This window comes from Molossus molossus, unplaced genomic scaffold (assembly GCF_014108415.1).
Source record: "Molossus molossus isolate mMolMol1 unplaced genomic scaffold, mMolMol1.p scaffold_m16_p_10, whole genome shotgun sequence".
Taxonomy (NCBI): domain Eukaryota; kingdom Metazoa; phylum Chordata; class Mammalia; order Chiroptera; family Molossidae; genus Molossus; species Molossus molossus.
The window spans coordinates 5,068,336-5,091,837 of record NW_023425345.1 but is presented as its reverse complement, the minus strand read 5'-3'; the positions used below and the strand labels follow the sequence as shown (position 1 = coordinate 5,091,837).

Genomic DNA, 23,502 nt, shown 5'->3' with positions numbered 1-23,502 from the left:
CCCTTCACATTTCTAGGTGCTAAATAAGGCAATTTCCAACAGCCCCAACCCTGGTCTTAAAGCAAATAAAAACTCTAAGAGGTCTACCACAAGACTATATTTGGAATTTTTATGTAATAAAAAGTTCACACCTTATTGTCAACAGTGTTTATTTATACCTACAAAAGAAAACAAGATGGTATCAAAAGGACAATTTACAAACTAAGAATAGTAACATAGCTCTTAGCATCCTGTGCCTGAACATCACACATCTACAAATTTTTCAAGTCTTAATGCAACAGGAATGTGTTCAGAGACCAGCAAGGACGTGAATAGAGCACTGATCCCAAGCAAAAGCCACCAACCTTTTAGATGAGAGAAGTCCACATAATGACTTAAGAGGGATTGGGGAGAAGCAGCCCCATAGCTTAATATTGAAATCCTTTCCCTAAGTGAGTTTTAACCATGACTGAAATACCTAGCATCAAATAAGATCTTGTCTGCTTGTTTCTGAAGCAGAAGGCAGAACCTGAATTATGAGCAACAGACATGGAAGCAGAAAATTTACTCTAAACCTACAGAAAAAACTCTGCCAAGTTCCAGCTGTGCTCAGAACTACAATAGCTTCAGAGATTTGGAACATGCTGTTATTCTGATGATTACAACAACCCTGGTGGAAAAAAGGGAGGCAAGCAGTAAACTATTGCTTGCTTGCCCAGAGACCATTCCTAAAAAGGGATGCTTCTCAAACCTGCAAGTGAGTAAGACAGCCCCTCTGGTGGCACCTGTTTAAAAAAAAAACAAATCAGAATTTTGGTGTAGAAATGTCTACAATGGACTGGTCAGTGCTTAAAAAAATTGGGGGATGGTAGTGGGAGAAGAACACTTTGGTTTAAAAGCACAGAGCACTTTCTGCCATGTTTGTCCATGCCTACTATCCTCTTTTGGCCTCAACTTATATAAGAGGAAAAAAAGTTAAGGAAGTGGTGTGTGTGTGGGGGGAGGGGGGGCAAGATGGGGGAGATGTCAAAGTTCTCACATGCATATATTTTAACTTACGCTGACAACCTACCTGCTGTATGTTGCATATTCAATCATACTTTTAGGACCCCTTAGAAACAATCCTTTCTCTCTCCCTTAAGAATTTCAAAAGGAAAATAAAAAACCTCAAGTATTTAGATATCTGATCTTACAAACCAGCAAGCACTCAGACCCCAGCCAAAGAATGCAGTGGATCCTTCCCCTTTAAGTACATTGTGAATGAACAATACTGGTGACAGCATCCAATACTAAGACTCACACTTAGATATGGAAGAGGTTTCTGAGGCTGTCTGATCTCCCTGTCCTGTTACAGTGAACACAAGAGCAGAAGACTCTTCCCAGGCCTGTTATAGTCTCAATAAAACAGTCAACATTACTATGAAGGGGACAAACTCACCTACCTTCAGATGGAAGAAAAGTAAAAAGACTTACACTTTAGTCCTCTGTAACTTTTCTTAGGCACTACCTACCTGTAAAAAGCTGAGTGCAAAGGATGCCAAGGAAAATTTGCATCCAAAAGCTGTTATAAAGCACTGCAGAAAACAGAGTATGAAGAGAGTAAGAGGTCTTTCTTAACAAACCCTTAAGATTCTTCATTCAAGATAACTTGGCCAAAAGGGCTGAGAAGCTGACAAAGAGTTGCTTTTTTCCTAGTACTACAGAATTAATAATAAAAAAAAAATTTGCCCATTGAGTATATTGTTTATAATTAAAAGTGGTTTTTATACTGCAGGTGAATGCATACTTAACTGGTTAATAAAGTAAATTTTCAGTGAGCATTTACGTTCACTTTGCTCACAGCAGCTGCCTGGTTGAAAAATGAATTTCACAGATGGTCCCTGTTTACATGGGGAAGAAAATAGGCAGCTTCCACCCAGATGCTGAGATGCTACATTTAACCACTGAAATAAACACTTGGGGCTTTTACTTTAAAAGATATACTTAAAATACTCAGACTTGGCAATTCAATTTCTAACATGACACTAAAATGATTATTTTTTAGTCACTGGGAAGGGGGAGGGCAGAGAGTAAGGGAGAAAAAACCAATCAGGAATTTTTTGAAAACTGTGAATGCACTTAAAAAGCAATCAGCCAAAATGACAATGGCAAAGCACTGTCTTAAAAACTCATCAGGCCTGAGGAACCCTGTTCCAGCTTGGGAAACATTAAAAAGCATTATGGAAAATGTGCAGGGAATTCCCTCTTGGTTTTCTAACTCAGTATTGAGAGCAGTTTAAAGCACAGATGCCATCTTCTTCTGCAGAATTCAACCCTTTACCCTCCCCACCCACCCCCAACTCAGGACAACAAAAAGGGCTCCCACGAAAGGGCCAAATACCTTGCTTTTTCTTTTAAGATGAAAAATAGCTCAAATATCCTCAACATGCAAAGAAGTTGGGGGGAAAAATTCTCTTCCAGTCGGCTATATTATATATATTTTTCTTTACAAAATCTATTATTACAGACTGGATCAATTTGGCGGGCAGAAGAAACCTGGCAGTGAATTCTAACTAATCTGCATAAAAGACAAATCACAATGGTTGGGGGAAAATAAAAAAGAGAAGGGGAACAGAACAAAAAAAGGGAAAGACAGCGTTCCTTTAAATGTAGTAAGTCTGCACAAGTCACTACCACTTGAGTGGTTTCATTTACGTGAAGGGGGAGGGGGAGGAGGAGGAGGGGGGTATTGATAGGCAGTCTGCCCCATGTAACCTATCATACTAGTAGCTCCGGGAGGCTGTGCAAACTGTTGTGACATCAGTGGCTGTGGCTGCTGCCCAGACCGGCCTATCCCACTAAACTGCTGGCTAGAGCTCTGTGAACTTCTCCCAGTTGAGGCGGTGCTACTAGCCCCGTAAGTGCCAGCACCATATTCCTGGGCTGTATAGCCACTGGTACCATAAGCAGCTGCACCATAGGTGCCTTGACCATAAGTGTATTGGCCTGCTTGTGCTCCAAAGGCAGAATTTGGACTTCCATAGCCACTGCCATTAGCATAACCAGCTCTATCGGTTTCACTACGATCCCGATAGCTTGCAGAGTCTCTCCGGCCACCATCCTTGACTCCTCGAAGCCTCCGGTCACACTCATCCTGATACATCAGATTGGGATTGTTGGCTGAAGAAGTGGTCCGGTATCGAGAACGACCACCTGATAAGGATACAATGAATTTTTAATGCCAGACTTAGGATGCAATCATATTCACATGTAAACCTACCACTAGGTACAAAAGTATTCAACATTTGTTCTTGATCTTTAGCTAGCCCAGCTTCCAAATCTGGCCATAATTTAAATCATTAATGAAACATATTCAAAAGGATGATAAACATAAAGGATATTCAACTTCTTATCCATTTAAAACCCGTCTTTACCAAGAAACACAATCTTAAAAATGTAGGAACAATGGCAAAGAGGTATATGACTTAACCATAGGTCAAAAAAAAAAAAGGCAAGCATCTAAGCTCATACCACCATGAAGGAGGGATCCTCTACCAGTGCACAGTGGTTCTGAAGGGTTGCTTTGTGATCCTAACTGTATCAGAATCATCTGATTCTTTAAGAAAGCTTTAGGAGCCCTGGCCGGTTTGGCTCAGCGGTTAGAGCATCGGCCTGCGGTCCCGAGAGACCCGGGTTCGGTTCCCGCTAAGGGCATGTACCTCGGTTGCAGTTTGTCCCCGGCCCTGGTTGGTCGTGCGGGTGGCAGCCACTCGATGTGTCCCTTTCACATCGATGTTTCTCTCTCTCTTCCTCTCCCACCCTCCCACTCTACCTGAACAAAAAATAGAAAAATGTCCTCAGGTGAGGATAAAAAAAATAAAAATAAAAAGAAAGCTTTAGGAAAGAATTTCAGGTTCCTAGCTCAATTCTAAACTCAAAAAACTATATATATAAAACCTCTCGGGTAATTCCAATGTAGAGCTTAAACATGTATGCAGTTAAGTTGGGAAAAAAATACCAAAATGGTGTTCAGGAGGTGCAGATCCTAGTATATTTTGCAACTAATTTTTAGATCCTATAGCTATGCCTGTTCTACCACCATAAAATGGTGTAAAACTAGGTATTAAAGTAACCATAATTCAGTTTAATTTTGAACATGCACCATGTACTTCAAAATGCAAAGGTCAGTTTTATATTATCTATAGAAATAACATGCTGCGAAAGTAGGACACAATCACAATGTCTTACTCAGAAGACAATATGAAAACTATTAAGCACCGTCCTTTATTAAGCAACATACTTAAAGCCTTCACAGAATTTAAAAAACAAGGCACAATGAATACAAAAAGATACCTTGGCAGTACCTGGAAAACTCCAGGACTTACCCTTACCCCCTCCTCCGCCGCCTCCTCTGTGGTCCACCAGCTGCATCAGTTTTGGATTGATAGCCTGATTAGCTTCTTCCAGCACTTTGATCAACTCTCTGGCCTGCTTGAGGTTTCCTGGGGTGAAGAAGGTGTAGGCAGTGCCCTTGTTGGTGCTACGCGCTGTTCGGCCAATGCGGTGCACATAATCCTCTGAGCTGTTTGGATAGTCATAGTTGATCACAAACTTGACATCTTCCACATCTTCCAAGCCAACGATGAGTCAATGTGTAGGTTGACGTGGCAGGGAAAGAGAAGGTAAAGGACATGCCAACAACAGGTGGATAGCACAAATGCAGATGACAGCAAGAGGAAATAAGATTAAGTTAGTAACCACTCTGAACAGAAACGAAAAAAGACTCATCCCAACAGAGTAAAAGAGGATTAATGATTCTTGGGACATGCATAGGAAGTGGCATCTTTATCAGCTGTAAAATCCTAAGGAATCCCATCCAACCATCCAAACTCCTGCCTCTTCTGTATTTTAACCAATATACTGACAGGAGCTACACCAAATTCCAGATCTATCCTTTTCAAAAGTGGAATGAAGGGGTACCACCATTAAGTTGTAAAGCCAAATTACTTCTACTCTGTTGGGAGAAGCCTGGCAAAAATCTACCAGAAATATAACAAACTTACCTTTAAACCAGTCACAGAGCAAAATGAAAAAAGAAACCCCATATACTTTATTACTACATTTCAAGGAGACTTAATTAACACATTTAATTTTTTGCTCTTATATTTTAAAAAACCAACCAGAGCCCAAGTACACATCTAGTTTCCTTTGCAGAAACATCCAAATTATCTTTCCCCTTTCAGTTACAAGAGCACATTACACTAAAATTTCACTGTACTACCAAGCCCAGCTCTGCCAAATGAAGATTTTTGCTCAACTCAAGGTTATTTTAACTCAGTACTTGCTTCAATGATCAAAGATTGTCTATATAACCTGGGAAATTAAATAGCCAAAGAGTGTGGGAAAAAAACATGAAACCTTGAGACACAAGTTTAATGTTCTATCCACTGCTGGGAATTGGGTTGAATAACTTCCTAATGCTTCAAGTATGTAAATGTTAGTGTAATGCTTTCAACTAAATGTATCTTTTTTACCTACTTAAACAAACAAATTTAAGAATATAACAAAGAATCCTAATGTTTTGTGGAAAAAATCTGCATTTTACAAAGAATATCCAGAAAATATCCTAGATAAAACACAGATTTTTGTGATATAAATAATTAAAAAACATTCTCTGTTTGTTACCAGACCGATGCACACTCCCTCCTCCTTTGGGAAACCGCTGCAGCCGATCCCGTCTCTTTGCCTTTTATTTTTGGCGGCCTCCTTTCGAAAACTCCGCCTTCTGACACGGGACCACTGGAGCGCGGGGAGCATGCATCAAGGGTCCATGGCAGTGAGAAGTCCCCACACACGCTCGCTCTGTGAACTGGCTTAGATGCTTCTCTGTAGCCCCATTTGGTTGCCAAGCGCCGGAGAACCTGGGTTCGGGTAAAAATTTCAGGTCCTCCAACGCCTCCCCCAAGGATAATTGGGGTGATTGTAGAAAAAAATAATTAATAAAAAAATGTAAGTTACATCCAAAGGGTCAGACTGCATCTATTGCCCAGACTGGATTAATTTCAGGGGGAAAGGGGTGATGATTAAAAAAAAAAAAAAAAAAATCAGCTATTGTTAAAGGGCCTACGAAGAAAGGGGCATTATGTCTGTTTCTTATTACAATAAAGGCTCCTCAGTCTGTACTGACCCCTAAAGTCCTGAAATCACACCAGAAAGACGAGAAGGCAGTCATCACAGGGGGCAGCGTGAGTCTCCGGCTAGGGTCGTTGATGCAATAAAGGAAAAACAAAAATTTACAGGGCCAGGATGGATGTGAGGTGGGGGATGGGAAATTATGCTCCATGATCACATCTTCAGAGATAGGATAATGCTCCTTAGTCAATCCCATCGTGTATGACCATGGGCAGCAGAGAAAGCTGAGTTACTGCACTGGATGTCCAGACGTGTGCTTTCCTAGCAGAAAGCACTGGGGACTGAAGTCAACAGTTCAGATACTAATACTTGGGAGTATTTCTGGAAGGGTTCAATAGGGGGCAGACATGGTGCAAGTTCTTCATACTAGAAAGGTGCCCTGTGCGTGCACAGAGCTGGCTGAGGACACGAAAGAGCAATCGCAGAATTTGATTTTCTCCAGTCAAGCCTGCCCTGATGTTATTTGTGCACGGCCACAATATTATCTTGCTGCCTTTAGAGAAGATGCTGTAGCAGGGTGAGAAATTGAAAAGTTAATGTTCTGGCCAGTTGCCTAGGTAACAACTTTTTGTCTGACATGCCCTGTAACATGGCCTGAAACTCCAATCACTAATTGGGAGGGACAGACTAGCCAATAGGCTCATCTAGAGCTGCTTCAGGACAATGTAGATTTGCCTCAGCCATGTACTGAGTGATCTGCAGCTGATATCAAAGCTTCTGTTAAAAAACAAAACAAAATAAATTCAATACTTTTTAGCTTAACAGCATGTAGTTTAAACAAAAAATGGAAAAATCAAAAATATCCCAGTGGAAAGGGAGTAATAGTGATTTCCTGAGGATGACTATTATAACATTATGGGAATCAAAGAACTTACCTGAAGGGAACATTTAAGAGGCCATCGCTCGACAGGAAGTGAAAAATGGCCTGGTGACTCAGCTGAAAATTGCACCCCTGTCTATGAGGTAGAAGCCTTCACTTTCCAGGATCTTGTAGGACCTTGGTCAGCATTCTGCCATTTTGGTGGGTTTTCCCCCTCCTTTTGATTTTTACAAGGCAGCAAACAAAGGGGCCCAGAACAAGCACTGATGTTGAGTAACAAGAAACAGACTCGGGTATCTTCCCTCTCCCCGCACTTGGATGAGTGGGGGGTGGGATGAAGAGTCTTAAATTATTCTAATGGTAGCCAATTGATTTGGTTTAGAAATGCAGGGGGCCATGGAACAAATATTTTTAATTGTCTAGGCAAGATGCACAAAGAAGCTACCAGCACATAGCAAGCCTGTTTAAAAACCACCGTTACTGAAAGCCTTTATGTAAACTGCTTTCAGGCCTCAGTCTCTTCTCCCAACAGGCCCAAGTTCTAACTGCACAGATCCAGACATGACGTCAGAGGGCAGAGACAATTTTCAGTCATGGCTGCAAGTCACCACCTCTGAAGGAGGGAATGATGAGTGCAATGTATATAGTCTTCATTACTTTTGTAGTCCAGTATTCTGAATAGTTATTCACTTTATGTTAAGTATTATAAGGGAATATGGTATTTCTCACCTTACTGGGCAAGAAATTAAGCACCTGTCAATAATTTAAAGATATCTTTGTGACAGAAATATCTTTTTTAACAGAAAAGTTCTGAGTTATCCCTGTTTAAGCTCAGAATAGGCTACAGTACCACAAAATATCGCTGTATATCCTAAATCATAAGAAGCTGAAAACTCCAGAATACTACCAGCCTCAAAGTAAGATCTTAAACTGGAAGACAGCACTTCGATGATATGAATACGGGTAGGAGGAGGGGATGAATGAGTATCCATGATAATTTTACTTCAGTAAATAAAGGTGGCAAGGCAGATTTCATTCGGAATGATATCGTGTTTACAGGCTTATTAAATTCCAAGAATATATTGTGTTAGGATTCATGGAATTGGACCTCTCTCTATATATAGCACAGAAAAATTGGTATAAGGAAAAGAGGAACAAAAAACTAGCTTCTAACAGCTAGGTGCAATCAGGCTCATTCTATCCAGCCAGATAACAGAAGTTGAGCTGCTTAACTAAATGTCTCCTCTCCCTCTGACTGTATGAATAGTCATGCCTAGGCCTTGCTGTAGACCAAAGTCTGTTTGTTAGGAGCAGGAAGACTTTGAAAACAAAATATAAAACAAAACCAAAAAACGCCAAGGTTAAAAAAATAGTGTGGAGGGGGGGGTTAAAAAACAAAAACAAAAAAACACGCTTTATATTCTTCTCTTTAAGTATTTATCTAAACACACATAAATACAACTCTAATTTGAAATGACAAACAAATCTTTAAACCAAAAGATACATATACCATTGACAGAGACACCTATCTATACAAACCTAGCCCACGGGAGGCTACATCTGTGGCAATGAGGATGGGAGCCTTTCCAGAACGGAACTCTGCAAAGTAAGAATGATACTATGAAAACCAAGGTATACACTCAAGGCTAGGTAATGTCTTTTACAAAATGACCAAGTAAACATTCCTAACTATATGGCCTTTACCACACCACAGTAAAATTTCAAGTAATGGTTTCAGAACATGCCAAGGTCTTTTATTTTATTTTTAATTAATATTTTTAATTACAGATGTAGCCCCCCCCCCCTTTATACCCTCCTCCCCACTAACCACCTCCCCTTTACTGTACTGTTTTATATATTGGTTCTGCATATATGCATATAAGTTACTCGGTTAATCTCTTCCTACCCCAGAACATGCCAAGGTCTTTTAAATTTAAGGGAAATAGTAAATCTTCATTATATTCTCTTTTAGCAGAGAAATCAGGGAGGCAATAGACAAAAAGTTACCTCCAATAAGGGCTGGTCAAAAAAAAAAAAAAAAAACCAAAATCAAGGCCATGATTATAAGCTTCGAACTTTGAGCCCCATCCCAACCTAGCCTTGGAGAAGAAAAGAGGAGCTATCAATTGAGTTAATGATCAATCATGCCTACATAGTAAAGCCTCCATAAAAATCCCCAAAATAAGAGGTTTGGAAAGCTTCTGGGCTGACAAAGATATCTATAAACAAGAACTTCTTACATAAAGAGTGGCATAAGTTGTGAAAAAATGTGAAGAACCAGCATTACTGACCTTAAAGGACAGCAGAGATATGCCAAAATCACCCTCAATGTTCCATTAACTAGAGTAATGCCAGGCAAACTCTAGCCTGCAAGTCAAATCTGGCACAATGCCCATTTTTGCAAATAAAGACTTGATGGAACACAGCCAAACCATTTCTACATATTGTCTATGACCATTTTTTGTGCTACCACAGAAGAATTGAACAGTTGTGACACAAATCAACAAAAGGTCCGAAAAACTTAAAATATTTACTACCTGGTCCTTTTACAAAACATATGTCAATCCCTGAAACAGATTATGAACAATGCTTAGTTTTGAACTCACCATTAAGTACCCAATCTCTTTCTGGTTGACTCTTATCTCCATGGATACACATAGCTGGCCAACTGTCAGAAGAAAAGTGACCAATATTTTAGAAATCTTAAAAAAAAACTAAGGGAGGAAAACTAAGCTTTAAAAAGAAGTGCAACCATATGGAATTATGCAGGTTTGTTACTGACTACATAAATAGATGACTGTGTCCATTTAAAGGACAAAGGCATTGATTGCCCTGGCCGGTTTGGCTCAGTTGTTAGAGCGTCGTCCACAGACTAATGAGTCGTGGGTTCGATTCCGGTCAAGGGCATGTGTCCCAGTTGTTGTTCGTCCCCAGCCCTGGTGGGGATTGTGTAGGAGGCAACCAGTGGATGTGTCTCTCTCATATTGATGTTTCTCTATCTCTCTCCCCACTCCCTCCCATTCTATCTGAAAATAAATAGAAAAATATCTTCAGGTAAGGAAAAGAAAATAAAGAGCAAAGGCATTAGTTAGGCATTATTAAAGTATTATATAACATTCACAATACTCTATTACCTTGGTGCTTCACTCACCCATCTCTGCGCATCCTTCGAGTGAGGTCATCACAGCGTCTCTTTGTCTCTACAAATATTATTGTCTTATTTTCCTTTTCAGCCATTATTTCCTCCATGAGTTGGATCAATCTGAAAACAAGATCAGCAACAATGCAGTCATTTAGGAGACCTACCTACACATTATGCAGAAGCTGTCTGCAACATGAACCCCCCACGTTCTTTTCATATTACTTTCCATACAGCTAGTAATTATCAGAGCTGGGATTTAAATCCAAGGATCCAGAATCCTTTGCGTTTAACCACAATGCTCTGACAAATGATATGAAGGATGGATTGCTGGAAAGGTAGCAACATTTCTAGTGTTTTCAGACCTCAAAAATAGTTTCTCTAATGCTTTAATTTTGGAGGATTATTAAAGTAAGGTTTAGCAGCATTATCAAAACAGTGAAATCAGTCATACTTGTGGTCTTTTTCACTTTCCATGCAGACATCCACAATCTGGAGGATGTTGTGGTTGGCACTCAACTCCAGATTGCCTACATTGATCTGGGTGTAATCACGAAGGAAGTCCTCTGCAAGCTGTCTTACTTCTTTTGGCCAGGTTGCGCTCCACATCAATGTCTGCCTATCAGGCTGTAAAGAAAGGAAAGGTTCTCTTTTAGACTAAGGAACTGCGACAGGCAAAGGGTATAAATAGAGCGTAGTACCAGCTTTACACACCCTGATTTGGTCAACAATTTTACGGATCTGGGGTTCAAAACCCATATCAAGCATTCTGTCAGCCTCATCCAGTACAAGGTAAGTACATCGGCGAAGATTTGTCTTTCCTGACTCCAGGAAGTCTATCAGGCGTCCAGGAGTAGCTATACAGATCTCAACACCTGTAAAACAAAACCAAATATTAGCAACTAAAATTTTTTTTTGAATCCTCACCGTTTTTTAAAAATTGATTTTTAGAGAGGGAAGGGAGGGAGGGAGAGCAAGAGAGCTTGGTTGCCTCCTATACTTGCCCAAACCAGGGATCAAACCCGAAACCTTTTGGTGTACGGGACAATGCTCCAACCGAGCCACCTGGCCAGGGCAAAAATTAATAATAATATATATAATAATATATATGTGTATATATATATATTTTAACTCCTCACCCGAGGATATTTTTCCATTTACCTTCAGATACAGTGGGAGAGAAGGGGAGAAAAAGAGAGAAACATTGACGCGAGAGGACACATTAACTGGTTGCCTCCCGCATGAACCTGACCAGTGCCAGGGACGAACAGCAACCGAGGTATGTGCCCTTGACTGGAATCAAACCCGCGATTCTGGTCTGCAGGCCAACGCTCTAACTACTGAGCCAAACTGGCCAGGGCAAGAATCTTTACACACTGTCCAAGCCTCCACAAACTAAGAAGCACTGGCTCTGGTAGTTGTACTCCATGCTTCAGAGAACTAGCTACATTTTAACACCTATTTGGAAAAGCATGACTAAGGAGAATTTATACATAATCATATCTTCCCAGTGTTAAGTTCTTGCTGTGTTGAACTTTCTCAAAACAGTATTTTAACCATAACTGAGGAAAAATTTTTTGGTTAATCCTTACCCGAGGATATTTTTTCCACTAATTTTTAGAGAGTTGATGGGAGGAAGGGAGGGGGGTGAGAGAGAGAAACATAGATGTGAGAGACACATTGGTTGCCTCTGCCACGCGACCTAACCAGACCAGGGATCAAACCTGCAACCCAGGTATGTTCCCTTGACCGGGAATCGAACCCACAACCTTTTGGTGCTTGGGCTAATACTCTCATCACTATGCCACACCGGCCAGGGCACACCTGAGAAAAATTTAAGCTGCTAAAATACTGAATTTTTTTTTCACAAGAACCCACTATCTCCCTCTTGTATTTCATTCATAGAAATCGGCAACATGAGGTAAATTAATAACCTGCATACGCTAATTTTTAAAAATTACCTCGCTCCAAGTCTCGAATCTGTGGACCTTTAGGAGCACCTCCATAAATGCAAGTACTCTTCAATCTTGAACATTTGCCATAGTCATCAGCCACCTGTTGTACCTGCTGGGCAAGCTCTCTGGTAGGAGCCAGAACTAGACACTGAAACAAATAAGCAAACAAACGTCTCAAGTTATAAGAAAAGTACAAAAGGCTAGCTAATTATTTTTCTACTGTTTAATTTGGTACCTTCAAAGTATGTAATAGGGTGGGAGGTTGGGAATGTAGATATATAAGAGACAGTGCATTGGAATGTGGCAAAAATGAGAATATTTAGCACTTGGAATGATGGTTTACTTTTGACACATTGTATTACCTAGTTTTAAAGAACTCCCACAAAATGAACAAATGATTTTAAAATATTCCTGCAACAAATCATTAAATATTAGTTAAGAAACAGATGAATAAGCCCTGACCTGTTTGGCTCAGCAGTTAGAGCGCCAGCCTGCGGTCCAGAGAGACCAGGGTTTGGTTCCGGCTAAGGGCACATACCTCGGTTGCAGTTTGTCCCCAGCCCTGGTTGGGTCGTGTGGGAGGCAGCCACTCAATGTGTCCCTTTCACATCGATGTTTCTCTCTCCCTCCCACTCTATCTGAACAAAAAATGAAAAAATGTCCTCAGGTAAGGATAAAAAAAAACATTAAAAAGAAACAGATGAATAAGAAAATGGAGCCCTGGCCGGTTTGGCTCAGTGGTTAGAGCATTGGCCTGCGGTCCAGAGAGAGCCGGGTTCGGTTCCCGATAGGGGCACGTACTTCGGTTGCAGTTTGTCCTCGGCCCTGGTTGGTCGTGCGGTGGCAGCCACTCGATGTGTCCCTTCACATCGATGTTTCTCTCTCTGTCTCTTCCTCTCTCTCCCTCCCACTCTATCTGTACCAAAAAAAAAAAGAAAATGGAGCTGACTCTTTTCTGACTTCTAGTTTAAGCTCTCAGCCAGACAGTAGGCAAAAACCACAACTGACAGATAATCTGACTAATTGGCCAAAGTAATTCAAAATTAGGACAGTCTGAAATAGGTATATACGCTGTTAGCAATGAACCTTGCTCTCTTTACTGACCCATCAGATACTAGCTAATGATAATAAAGCTAATGTATTACGTATTATACAATGCAAAGCAATGCATTATTTTTGTGTGAATATTGAGACATACTATAACAACGTACATATCTACTAATATAGCAAGTGTAACCTCAATTAAAAAAGATACAAATGTACATTCAAATGTTTAAAGACCACTACTCAAATCTTACAGGAAAGAATACAAATAATCAAAACAAAAAAAAAACATGCTGCCTTATAAATATTTATGAAAGTATTACTTACACACAAAAAACATACATTCCAAACCTGCCTTAAATTCACAGAGCAGGGACCTCACTTCATACCTCTTCTGTACCAAAATCACTGAGCAATTAAGAACTGCACTTGGCCCTGGCCGGTTTGGCTCAGTGGTTAGAGCGTTGGCCTGCGGTCCGGAGAGACCTGGGTTTGGTTCCCGCTAAGGGCACGTACCTTGGTTGCAGTTTGTCCCCAGCCCTGGTTGGTTCGTGTGGGTGGCAACCACTCAATGTGTCGCTTTCACATCGATGTTTCTCTCTCTCTCTCTCTCCCTCTCACTCTATCTGAACAAAATATCGAAAGGTGTCCTCGGGTGAGGATAAAACAAAAAACAAACAAACAAAAAAAAGAACTGCACTTGAATTGATGCCTATGTATGAAAGTAGTATGCATAGTGAGTAAGAGTAATACTTATTCAAATTCAAGCTCAGTTATTTAGTAGCTGTATGATCTTGGGCAAGTCATTTAATTGCACTGCCTAAAATTTATCAGTAAGATGGGAATAATATCACTTTCCAGATATGGAGAACAGGGTTGAGAATGAAATCTGAAAAAGTATGAAAAGCACAGTGCCTAAAACACAATAATCATTAAATTGCAGTTATTCTTAGAATTATAAGCAAACTGAAACACACTTACGATGGGACCATCTCCCCTTTCCAAGTATGGCTGGCGGTTAATATGAACAATTGCAGGCAGCAAATACTGAGGGGAAAAAAAGAATGACAATCTTATAAGAAATTAAGCCACTATCTTAACAGTTCTAAATTATCACAGTAATTGATAATGCCTAACTGGGAAAGTGAAAACAGTATTCACAACTGTGACAAATATGTGCAACATAAACTTAAATATAAAATGCGTCCATCTATTATTTCATATAGCTAATATAAGCCAAAACATTACTTTTCACAATATGAATTAAAGTTTTATAAAGAACTGAGAAATACAGATAGATAATTAGAATAACAAAATAAGTTAGCACGATGTTAAAAATCTTCCTATGCTGGTACGTACCGCCAATGTCTTCCCAGAGCCAGTCTGAGCAATGCCCACCATATCCCGGCCACTAAGAGCCAATGGAAATCCCTGGCACTGAATCGGAGTTGGTTCTGTGAAGTGCTGATCCATCAACACATCCATTACGTATTCTGTAAGAGAATAAATATCATTCCTTTTAAGTAAAACTAAGAACACAGCCAAAAAAAAAAGATAAAAAATGTTCCCAGCAAGATTTACCCAGCTTTACTTCTCTCCATGAAAAGTATAGGTTTTTTTCTTGAATTACTAAAACCTCTGACCTGCTGACTACTACCTCTCAGAGGGCTGCTGCCACAGCTGTTTACCCTTGCCCTGGCCAGTATTGCTCAGCGGTTAGAGCATTGGCCTGTGGACCAGAGTCTCAGGTTCAATCCCAGTCAAGGGTACGTACCTCGGCTGCAGTTCTCTCCCGCCCTGGTCAGCGTTGTGTGGGAGGCAACCAATCGATGTCCACCTCTCATATCGATGTTTCTCTCTCGCCCCCGCCCCTCCCCACTCTATCTGAGGATAAATAGAAAAATATCCTACGGTGAGAATTAAAAAAGAACCTGAAAACCACAACCCTCAAGTTATCAAACAGGGCACTGGCACATGGTAGTCACTTATTGTTTGCCAAATTCAAATTATATCCAGATAGAAAGCAATTCCATTCTGTTGTTTTCTATAAGGTAGAGGCAAAACCCCTAGGGCAGTGATTTTCAATTGGAGTGCAGCAAAAAATTTTTTTTTAATCCTCACACGAGGACTTTTTTTTTCATTTTTTGTTCAGAAAGAGTGGGAGGGAGGGAGAGAAACATCGATGTGAAAGGGACACACTGAGTGGTTGGCACCCGCACAACCCAACCAGGGCAGGGGACAAACTGCAACCAAGGTACGTACCCTTAGCGGGAACCGAACCTGGGTCTCTCTGGACCGCAGGCCAAAGCTCTAACCACTGAGCAAAACTGGCCAGGGCCAGCATGAATTTTTAAAACATGCAATACCTGACTATTTAGTCAGGGGCATTAATCTCTTTTCCCTTAGATTGTTCAAGTAAAAAAAAAAAAAAAAAAGATAACAGCTAACACAACAATAGCCACTTAGTGTGAATAAATAAAAATTATGCTCATTTTTTTGGTCAACTTGGCAAAAAAATACAGTTTTTGGTGTGCCACAGAATTAAAAAAATAGTTTGTGTGCCATGAGATTAAAAAGGTTGAAAATCACTGCCCTCAAGAGGAAACTCTCAAAAGCTCTAAATCAGATGACATCAGCATTAAAAAAAAAAGCTCTCTTACACAACAATACATTATTTACTTCTAGCTTCGAGTAGGTTAAAAAAATGTTTTGTTGCCCTGGCCGGTTTGGCGCAGCGGTTGGAGCGTCGGCGTATGGTACTGAGAAACCCAGGTTTGGTTCCCGCTAAGGGCACGTACCTCGGTTGCAGTTTGTCCCCAGCCCTGGTTGGTCGTGCGGGTGGCAGCCACTCGATGTGTCCCTTCACATCGATGTTTCTCTCTCTCTCCCTCTTCCTCTCTCTCCCTCCCGCTCTATCTGAACAAAAAATGGAAAAATGTCCTCGGGTGAGGATAAAAAAAAAAAGTTTTGTTTTTTAAATTTACATAACAGTTACCTTAGGGACAGGTATTCTACTTGGGTATTCAACAAAATCCTGAGTATTGTTCAAAAACTTTAACTCTTTTGCCCTTTTACCATTCCATCCAAATTAACAATGAAGGTCCCAGAGAGAACACTTACGTGGGAAGTTAGCATGATGGAAGGCAAACACAGGTTTGGGACAAACATCTCCCCCTCTCACTGTAATCTCCTTCTTTCGGCGCAGTTCATCAACCTCATACTATGGACGAAAATCAAGGAAGACAAGTCAGTCAACAAGTTATTTTAAACATGCAAAAGACTTTATGTAGCAAACCAGCCAAACAATTATAATAATAGAAAATAATTCAAATTTTCCAATTCAAAATTAAAATGGAATAACGTCTGCTCTGGTCAGTTTGACTCAGTAGTTAGAGCTCGGCCCACAGACCAAAAATCTGAGGGTTTGATTCTTGTCAAGGGCAGATACTTGGGTTGTGGGCTCGATCCCTGGCCCAGTCAGGATCATGCAGGAGGCAACCAAGCAATGTCTGTCTCCCTCCCTCCCTTCCAGTTTTTCTCTCTCTCAAAAAAAAGGGAAAGATATCCTCAGGTGAGGATTAACCCCCACCTCCAGAAAGGAAAACATGTGAAGAGCCTCCCAACTGTGTGAGTCAATAAAGCAGTCGATAAGAGTTCCATTTTCCACAGGAGAAGACTGATACTCAGAAATGTTAAGGTCAAACTAGGAAGAGGAGAAAAGGTAGAACTGGGGACCAAGTGCTCTTTCCACCATACTTTCTTCTGAATAAGTAACTACAATGTGTAGAGTCCATAACAATCATAATGAGGTTAAAAAACTAGGAGTACACAATACCAATGTTTTAATTTATTTAACTTACTTTACAGATGAAAAGACATGAGCTGATATATAGTTAAAACCAGATATGACAAACTGGTTGGAAACACAACCAATATATAAGAACCAAGCAATCAATACATGAGGTACACATTTAAACTGGTTCCTCTTATGAGTACTAAGAGTTTCAATAAGGATCACTGGAAGTACCACTGCACTAGAACAAAACATATAACAGCAACATCAATGTGTGTAAATTCTGGCTACTATGTCTACTTGGTTCATTATTATTCATAAAAAAGGTAAATAAATAAATACCCCATCCCCCAACTCACTGGAGTCAGCCTTGCCACTTCTGGATGTTCCACATAGAAGTTCTTCTCAAACTTGGGGAGCTCACTCAAATCCCACTTCTTTTTACGTAAACGCTCCCCAGGATTACCAAATTTCTTCGGGGGAAGACCACCACCACCTCTTGCTCCAAATCTAGAAATATCAAAAATATTAGCTATTAGTATTGTTTTTTTTTTAAATCCTCACCCAAGGATATTTTTCCATTTTTTGTACAGATAGAGTGGGAGGGAGAGAGAGGAAGAGAGAGAGAGTGAGAGAAACATCGACGTGAAGGGACACATCGAGTGGCTGCCACCCGCACGACCAACCAGGGCCGGGGGCAAACTGCAACCGAAGTACGTGCCCTTAGCGGGAACCGAACCCGGGTCTCTCCAGACCACAGGCCGACGCTCTAACCGCTGAGCCAAACCGGCCAGGGCTATTAGTATTGTTAAAGAAATATACCTTAGGTGCCATTAAGACATGCAAAAGATGTGACTCTTAGGATACTACCATTCCCTCCAAAGAGAATATTTTATTACTTATCGGAAGATACGAAGAAGTTTATACTTTCTTTACTATCCAACAATATTGTTACCAGTATGGTTACAATAGGTAAAAAATTAAAAATTCTTAACATATCATGAGGATTACCACTAGATTCTGGAATCCAAAAAGGTTTGAATTTTTATTCTGCCACTGAGTGTGATTTGGAGCAAATTATTTAACTTTTCTGTCACTCAGTTTATTATACAAAGTAGAAATAATACTATCACCTATTTCAGAAGTTGCTATAAAGATGAAATGAGTACAAGTGCTTAAAACAGTATCTGGTATAGTAAGCACTCAGTACAAGTTAGTATCCCACTGTTTCTGGGTATCAACTAGATACCAGGTAGAATCCTGAAGTAAATAAAACAGAAATCTCTACTCTCGTGTAATTAATAGTTAGACAAGAAGGTAAGGAAAGACATTAGTTTAAGTTTAAATTAAGGGTAAGACTGCGACAGGTAGGCCCCATACTTGGAATAGCTTCTTAGACCCCTTACACCCCTTTATACAGTGATGAGCACTCCCTTTGTTTGATAATCTGCTAAGGAAAACTACTATGACCCCTAAAAAGCTGGTAAACTGGTCTTCAACTTTAGTTTATGCTAATGAATAGTCAGAACAAAGATTTATGACCTTTCTTTCCTCTTCATCTCCACCTTTACTTTATATCTTTTTGTTCCCAAGAAAGCAGTACTATTAATGAATCATAAATTTACCAAAGGAGAAACCACTAATAAGTCTTAAAGTTTTTAAAACTCAAATTATTTAAAGTCTTTTTTTTTGCTTTATCTTCCACAACAGGCAAATTCATTTGGAATACAAATATGGTACTAGCAGAACTTGAAATGTACTCCTTCCTTCTCCTAGAAGAATCCTAACACTAAGATGGTCTACAGCATGTTTTCATCCCATTTCCTTAATCCTGAACACACTATACTGAATTTAACTTTCCTTTTCCATTCTAACCCACTCCATCACATCAACTTGCAGATGGTTCCACTTTATAACTGACAGGCAGTAGCTGTACTGACTATTTAAAGGGCCTCAATCTCTTGGATTTCAGACCACTCTTAAAACTCTGGCTTAATGACCTAGCTGGACATTTCTCTAAATACAAACATACAAAGATTGACAGCAGGATATTTTCTTGGAACCAGAGTATCTATATTCCATAGGTAGAACCAAGTCAGTTTCATTTATAATACTGTTGAGCCAAAGAAATCAGGAACCAAAACAGGAAAAGCATATTGCATAGATATTTCAAAGATAAAATTTCTTAGATATTTTCAATATGCCCTCAGGTCCAAAGCTCAATACTGAACCCACCAAAAACCCACCTGGACCAACCCCTCCCCCCTCACATGTAAATGAAGCAACCCACACAACTGTAGGTAAAAAAGCCAAGTCTCTAGACAATCTTGCAAATAAAGTAAAAATGACCAACGACCAATTTTTAGAGACTGTCAGTATAATTTATATAAATTTACGTGGTTCTTAGAAGGTGCCATTTCAATACTGCTGCAGCATTCCAATGGTACAAACTAAAGATCTAGGAGAAAGCAGACTTTTCAAAGTAAGGTTTCTTTTAAGGCTTATGAAAAAGTAGTCCTTATTTTATTAAATAACATTTTTTCCTTTCTCCCTAATGCTTTGACTAATTATCAAAAACATACCATCTTACACTGATATAATTTGAAACACTGGGTTCTTTATAAATATGCTGTCTTCCACCTTTATAATTAGGGATTTCAATATATATTCAAGAGAGCCTTCTACTCTTGCAGAATTTCTTAGCACATTCATCCCATCCTTTAAAGAAGCATGTGTTCTAATTACCCTGGCATACTATGCTACTCATTAAATGCTTTACTGAATATTAACAGTTTGGCTTTGCACTAAATGCAGCTTGGAAGATTTATACACTAACGTGCAAAATCATGCTAGTTTCAACGAATAATGCACATTTTGGACTGTACATGTACACTGACCTCACACATTCCCTTTTCAAAATAATACTCCATCTCAGCTCTGTAACACAGTTAAGGATAAAACGGTAGCAATTCAAAATATTAAAATTTTTTCATAGTAAAGTTAGGCACAGACTTTGAGTGTCAGTTTACTTGAAATCAAATTTTCAAGCTTTGAAAAAATGTCATCTGATACTAAGTCAATATTGGATAAACTGAATATGGATCAGTAATTCATTTTTCTCTTTTCAAATTTTGTTATTAAGCATATGAAACGAAATATTAAGTCAAACCCCCATGGTAAAGAAATGGAACATTACTTGTACCTTGGTAGCCTCTACGTGCCTATTTCAAATTTACAACCCCCATCATAACTACCTCAAATTTTAAACATTCCCTTGCTTTTTATGGTCTTGCCATATCTGTAGGTATCCTTATTTGTATTATCCTACCACAAGTTGCTTTTTTTACTGATGTGTTTTAACTGTATGAATACTCACAATTTATCCAATGTCGTTTTCTCATATTGTCGTCAATGATGCTGGTATAAAAATCTTTGTGTACATGAATACTGGAGCACGTGCAAAAGGATTTCTCTAGGCCTCAGAGTTTAGGGTATAAAGCTTAAGAGAGGAATACTGAACCATTTAATTTTAGTAGGTAATGTTAAATTCTTTTCCCTAAGCAGCTGTACTGAAATTCACGTCTAAGTTTAGCTATACTGTGAAACACTAAACACACAGTCCACTTTTAACCCTCCAAACTTAACACTAAGAGAAAATATGTTCCTTCCCAACAAGGTATAAATCAAAACAATCCTTTTTTATTTTGTAAATTAAGTGATAATCGAGGTGCATGTGATGAGTAAATCTGATAGTTACGTATTTGAACCACAAAAGACAAGTTTGGAGAAAACATTAACAGGACACCTACTGCAGAAAGAAAACTACGTGCAGTAAGTATAATTCCCGAGAACAATAGAAAGTAAAGGCAACTATTAGGACAAAAAAGAAACCACCCCAAATCAGCACGGATCTATCTCTTCGGCAACTTTCTCCTTGAGCCGACACTAAGATTTGAATTTCAGTATCTGGGAGAACTTCAGTTTTAATCTTACCTTCCAACCCTGTAACCCTGACATAACTTCAAAAACTTTCTAACTAGGCCGAGAAGCTAATGCTCCAGTCCAGTTATAGGAGATAAGACCGAAACATGGCACAACCCCCACCCCCCCAAACTACAATAACCACCACCACCACCACCCTCCCTTTGCAAACACGGCCATTTAGATGGCAATTCCGTTGCTTTATATTCCAACACGCGTCCTTCCAATTGTTTAAATACGAATAGTGGTGGCTTTGAAACGAGAAGCCAGTCATTTTAGCCTCCACTTTCAGACCAGGTTTCCAGTTCCGTTAACAGCTATCTCTGGAGACAGATAACACAGGGGAAGCCATTTCGCGTTCAGACTTTCCTGGACTGAACTTCGAGATCTCCGGTTCTCAACAAGAACACCCGTGTTTCACAGATGAACGCCGAGGCCCGGAGAGATCAAAAGGTGGCCAAATCGGCCGGGCTCGAAAGCCGGGAGGCGAGGCGAGGCCCCGGCCGAGTCTGCGACGGCCAGGCCGCCCCTCCCGCGCCACGACGGCCGCCGCAAGGAGCTGGGGCGCCGCCAAACCACCGCCCACTCGCCAGGTCGTCAGTGACTCCCAGGCCAAGTCGCTATTATGTCCCGGGTCGTCTCGCTTCCCAGAGTCGGGCGCGTCGCTCAGAGGCCTGCAGTCCGCTCCAAGTTTCCCGCTAGACCGCAGGCTGCGGTCTCCTCGGGGCGCAACCACCCCACCCCCCACGCACACACAAGGCCTTTCTTCGCCCCCCCTTACCCTCCACGGTCACGATCCCGGTCCCGGTCCCCAAAGCCGCCTCCGCGCATGGTCCCAAATGGGTAGAGATCTGGGAGCGGGGCACGGATGGCCGGGCTCGGGAGCGCCTGCGGCTCCGGTCTGGTGACGACCGATGGCGGCGGCGCCTCCGCTGTTGGGGCGGCGGCAGGCGCGGCGCTCTCTCGCTCCGACGCGCTGTCTCCCGTCGCAGACGCCACCGTCGCCGCCTCTCTCGTCGGAGACGGGAGCAAAACACAGAGAATCGGGGTTATAAAGTCAGTGGGTAGGTTTGGCCACGCTCAAACCCGGCAGTGCCGCGGTTTAGGCGTCTCCTTCCTTCCCGGCGACTGCACAAAATGGCGGCCGGCGCTGAGACTGCTCCAGCTTAACGCTACGTACGGCGGAGACCCTACGTAAACAGCGTGTCGAAAGAGGCCCCGGGCTTCGGAAGTACTACGGGTATTCTTGGAAGCACTTTACGTCTGTTGCGAAGATGGACGCATTTTGCGGTCGGTAGAAGGCAAACAAAGTACGGAGCGGGCGTAGCGTTCTCGCGCCACCTCAACTAGAACGTGTCGTGGGGGTGGGGGGAAGAGACTCCGGGGCGACGTAACATTCTTTGCGTGGTTAGCGGGCCCCCTGTTGCGAAGATGCGCAGTGTGCGTAGCGCATTCTGTTTGAAGAATAGAGGATTTTGCCGGGTTCGACTGCGGGACGGAATCCGGGCCTGCTTTTGCAAGTTGCTTCGCAGAGACAATAACAGCCCTCCATGTTGCAGTCGTCAAGTTTCAGGGTCTCCGGGTGCCAGGAGCCGTGGAGGGTCGTCAGGGTCCCTGGCTGGCGCTCCGACAGGGCCCTGCCGGCTCTCTGGCCCGCAGCCTGGGCCTGCCGGGACGGGCCGCGCGCCCCGGCGCCATTTCCTGTCGGTTGCCTGTCGCTGTGCTGTCGCCGGCAGCCATGACGGACGCGCCTCGTCCGTTCTTTCCGGAGTTGGGCCGGGAGCGCCGTCCCGGCTGGGTCAAAGCACCCGCTACACTCGGTTCACACGAAACTGCCGCTTCTGCACACTTCCCCGCTGCCCGGCCGAGCACCGTCGACTAACAAAGAACCAGGTGTGGGTGGAGCTCCTCTTAAGGTGGCCGCCGGGGTCCCGCCACCGCCTTTCAGTGGCGCTGCCCCGGGCGGCGGGCAGGCCCGAGGCGCCTCCCGGAGGGGAGGTTTGAAGGTGGTCCTCAGCCACGCAGGGGAAGGGATCCGCCACGTCTTGAGCCAGCCTAGGCCGCGCTCCCAGGGCCTTCTAAGCGGCTTCCTTTGCCCGCCTGCTTCCTTCTGCCTCCAAGTGCGCTCGAAGCCTCACAGACTTCGCCAGATGCCACCATTGTCGAGCTCTTACTTATTTCTGTAGTTGGGTGTAAGTGGGGAGACTTGAGGCCCCTAATTGTGGGGGCTGGTTGGTGTCTCCCAGTCTAAGTGTTTCTAAAAGTACTATGAGTGGCATGAGGAAAGGAGCTTCTCGACAAGCCGTTCAGATGTCTCCCGGGCCACAGACGCAGATGAGGAATCGGATTCGTTGGACACATGCTGAATGCCCAAAGGGCCAAGCACTGTGCTAGGAACTGGGGCTCCGCAGTGAGCAAATGAGTTACTGCACTTAGAGAGTGATGGGGAGACGGACAAAAGTTTGTGTCAGCGTTACTAAACAAATAAAAAGAAATATAAAGCAGGGATGTGACTGTGGGGGAGGAGAGGATGCTGGAGACTTAGTGTTACAACGATCTCCTGGGCAGGTTTCTAAGATCAAGTGACATTTGAGCAGAGACATCAAGTGAGGGAGCTGGC

At 41.8% G+C, this 23,502-nt stretch overlaps 1 protein-coding gene across 2 annotated transcripts; it reads right to left on the bottom strand.

The window, feature by feature from the left end:
• Positions 1–777: 777 nt before the first annotated feature.
• On the bottom strand, positions 778–21,944 carry DDX17 (DEAD-box helicase 17). Of its 2 annotated transcripts, none has more exons than XM_036253166.1 (13): positions 21,664–21,944; positions 17,261–17,411; positions 16,229–16,328; positions 14,468–14,601; positions 14,090–14,155; positions 12,071–12,212; positions 10,824–10,984; positions 10,564–10,736; positions 10,122–10,232; positions 9,577–9,638; positions 8,510–8,569; positions 4,344–4,586; positions 778–3,171 (listed from the first exon to the last, which is right to left on the bottom strand). In XM_036253166.1, the coding sequence occupies exons 1-13, from the start codon at positions 21,711–21,713 to the stop codon at positions 2,666–2,668; spliced, it is 1,959 nt and encodes a 652-aa protein (XP_036109059.1). In that variant the 5' UTR covers positions 21,714–21,944; the 3' UTR covers positions 778–2,665. The 2 variants fall into 2 exon arrangements, with proteins under 2 accessions (XP_036109059.1, XP_036109060.1); XM_036253167.1 differs by having other exon boundaries at positions 4,350–4,586.
• Between the last annotated feature and the right edge of the window lie 1,558 nt (positions 21,945–23,502).

Excerpts from the sequence above, each read along its gene's own strand:
- DDX17 (XM_036253166.1), bottom strand. The coding sequence starts at position 21,713 with ATGCGCGGAGGCGGCTTTGGGGACCGGGACCGGGATCGTGACCGTGGA. Across the intron at positions 16,329-17,260 it reads AAGTGGCAAGGCTGACTCCA|TATGAGGTTGATGAACTGCG; the intron begins GTGAGTTGGGGG and ends TTTCGTCCATAG. Across the intron at positions 9,639-10,121 it reads CGAAGGATGCGCAGAGATGG|TTGGCCAGCTATGTGTATCC; the intron begins GTGAGTGAAGCA and ends TTCTTCTGACAG.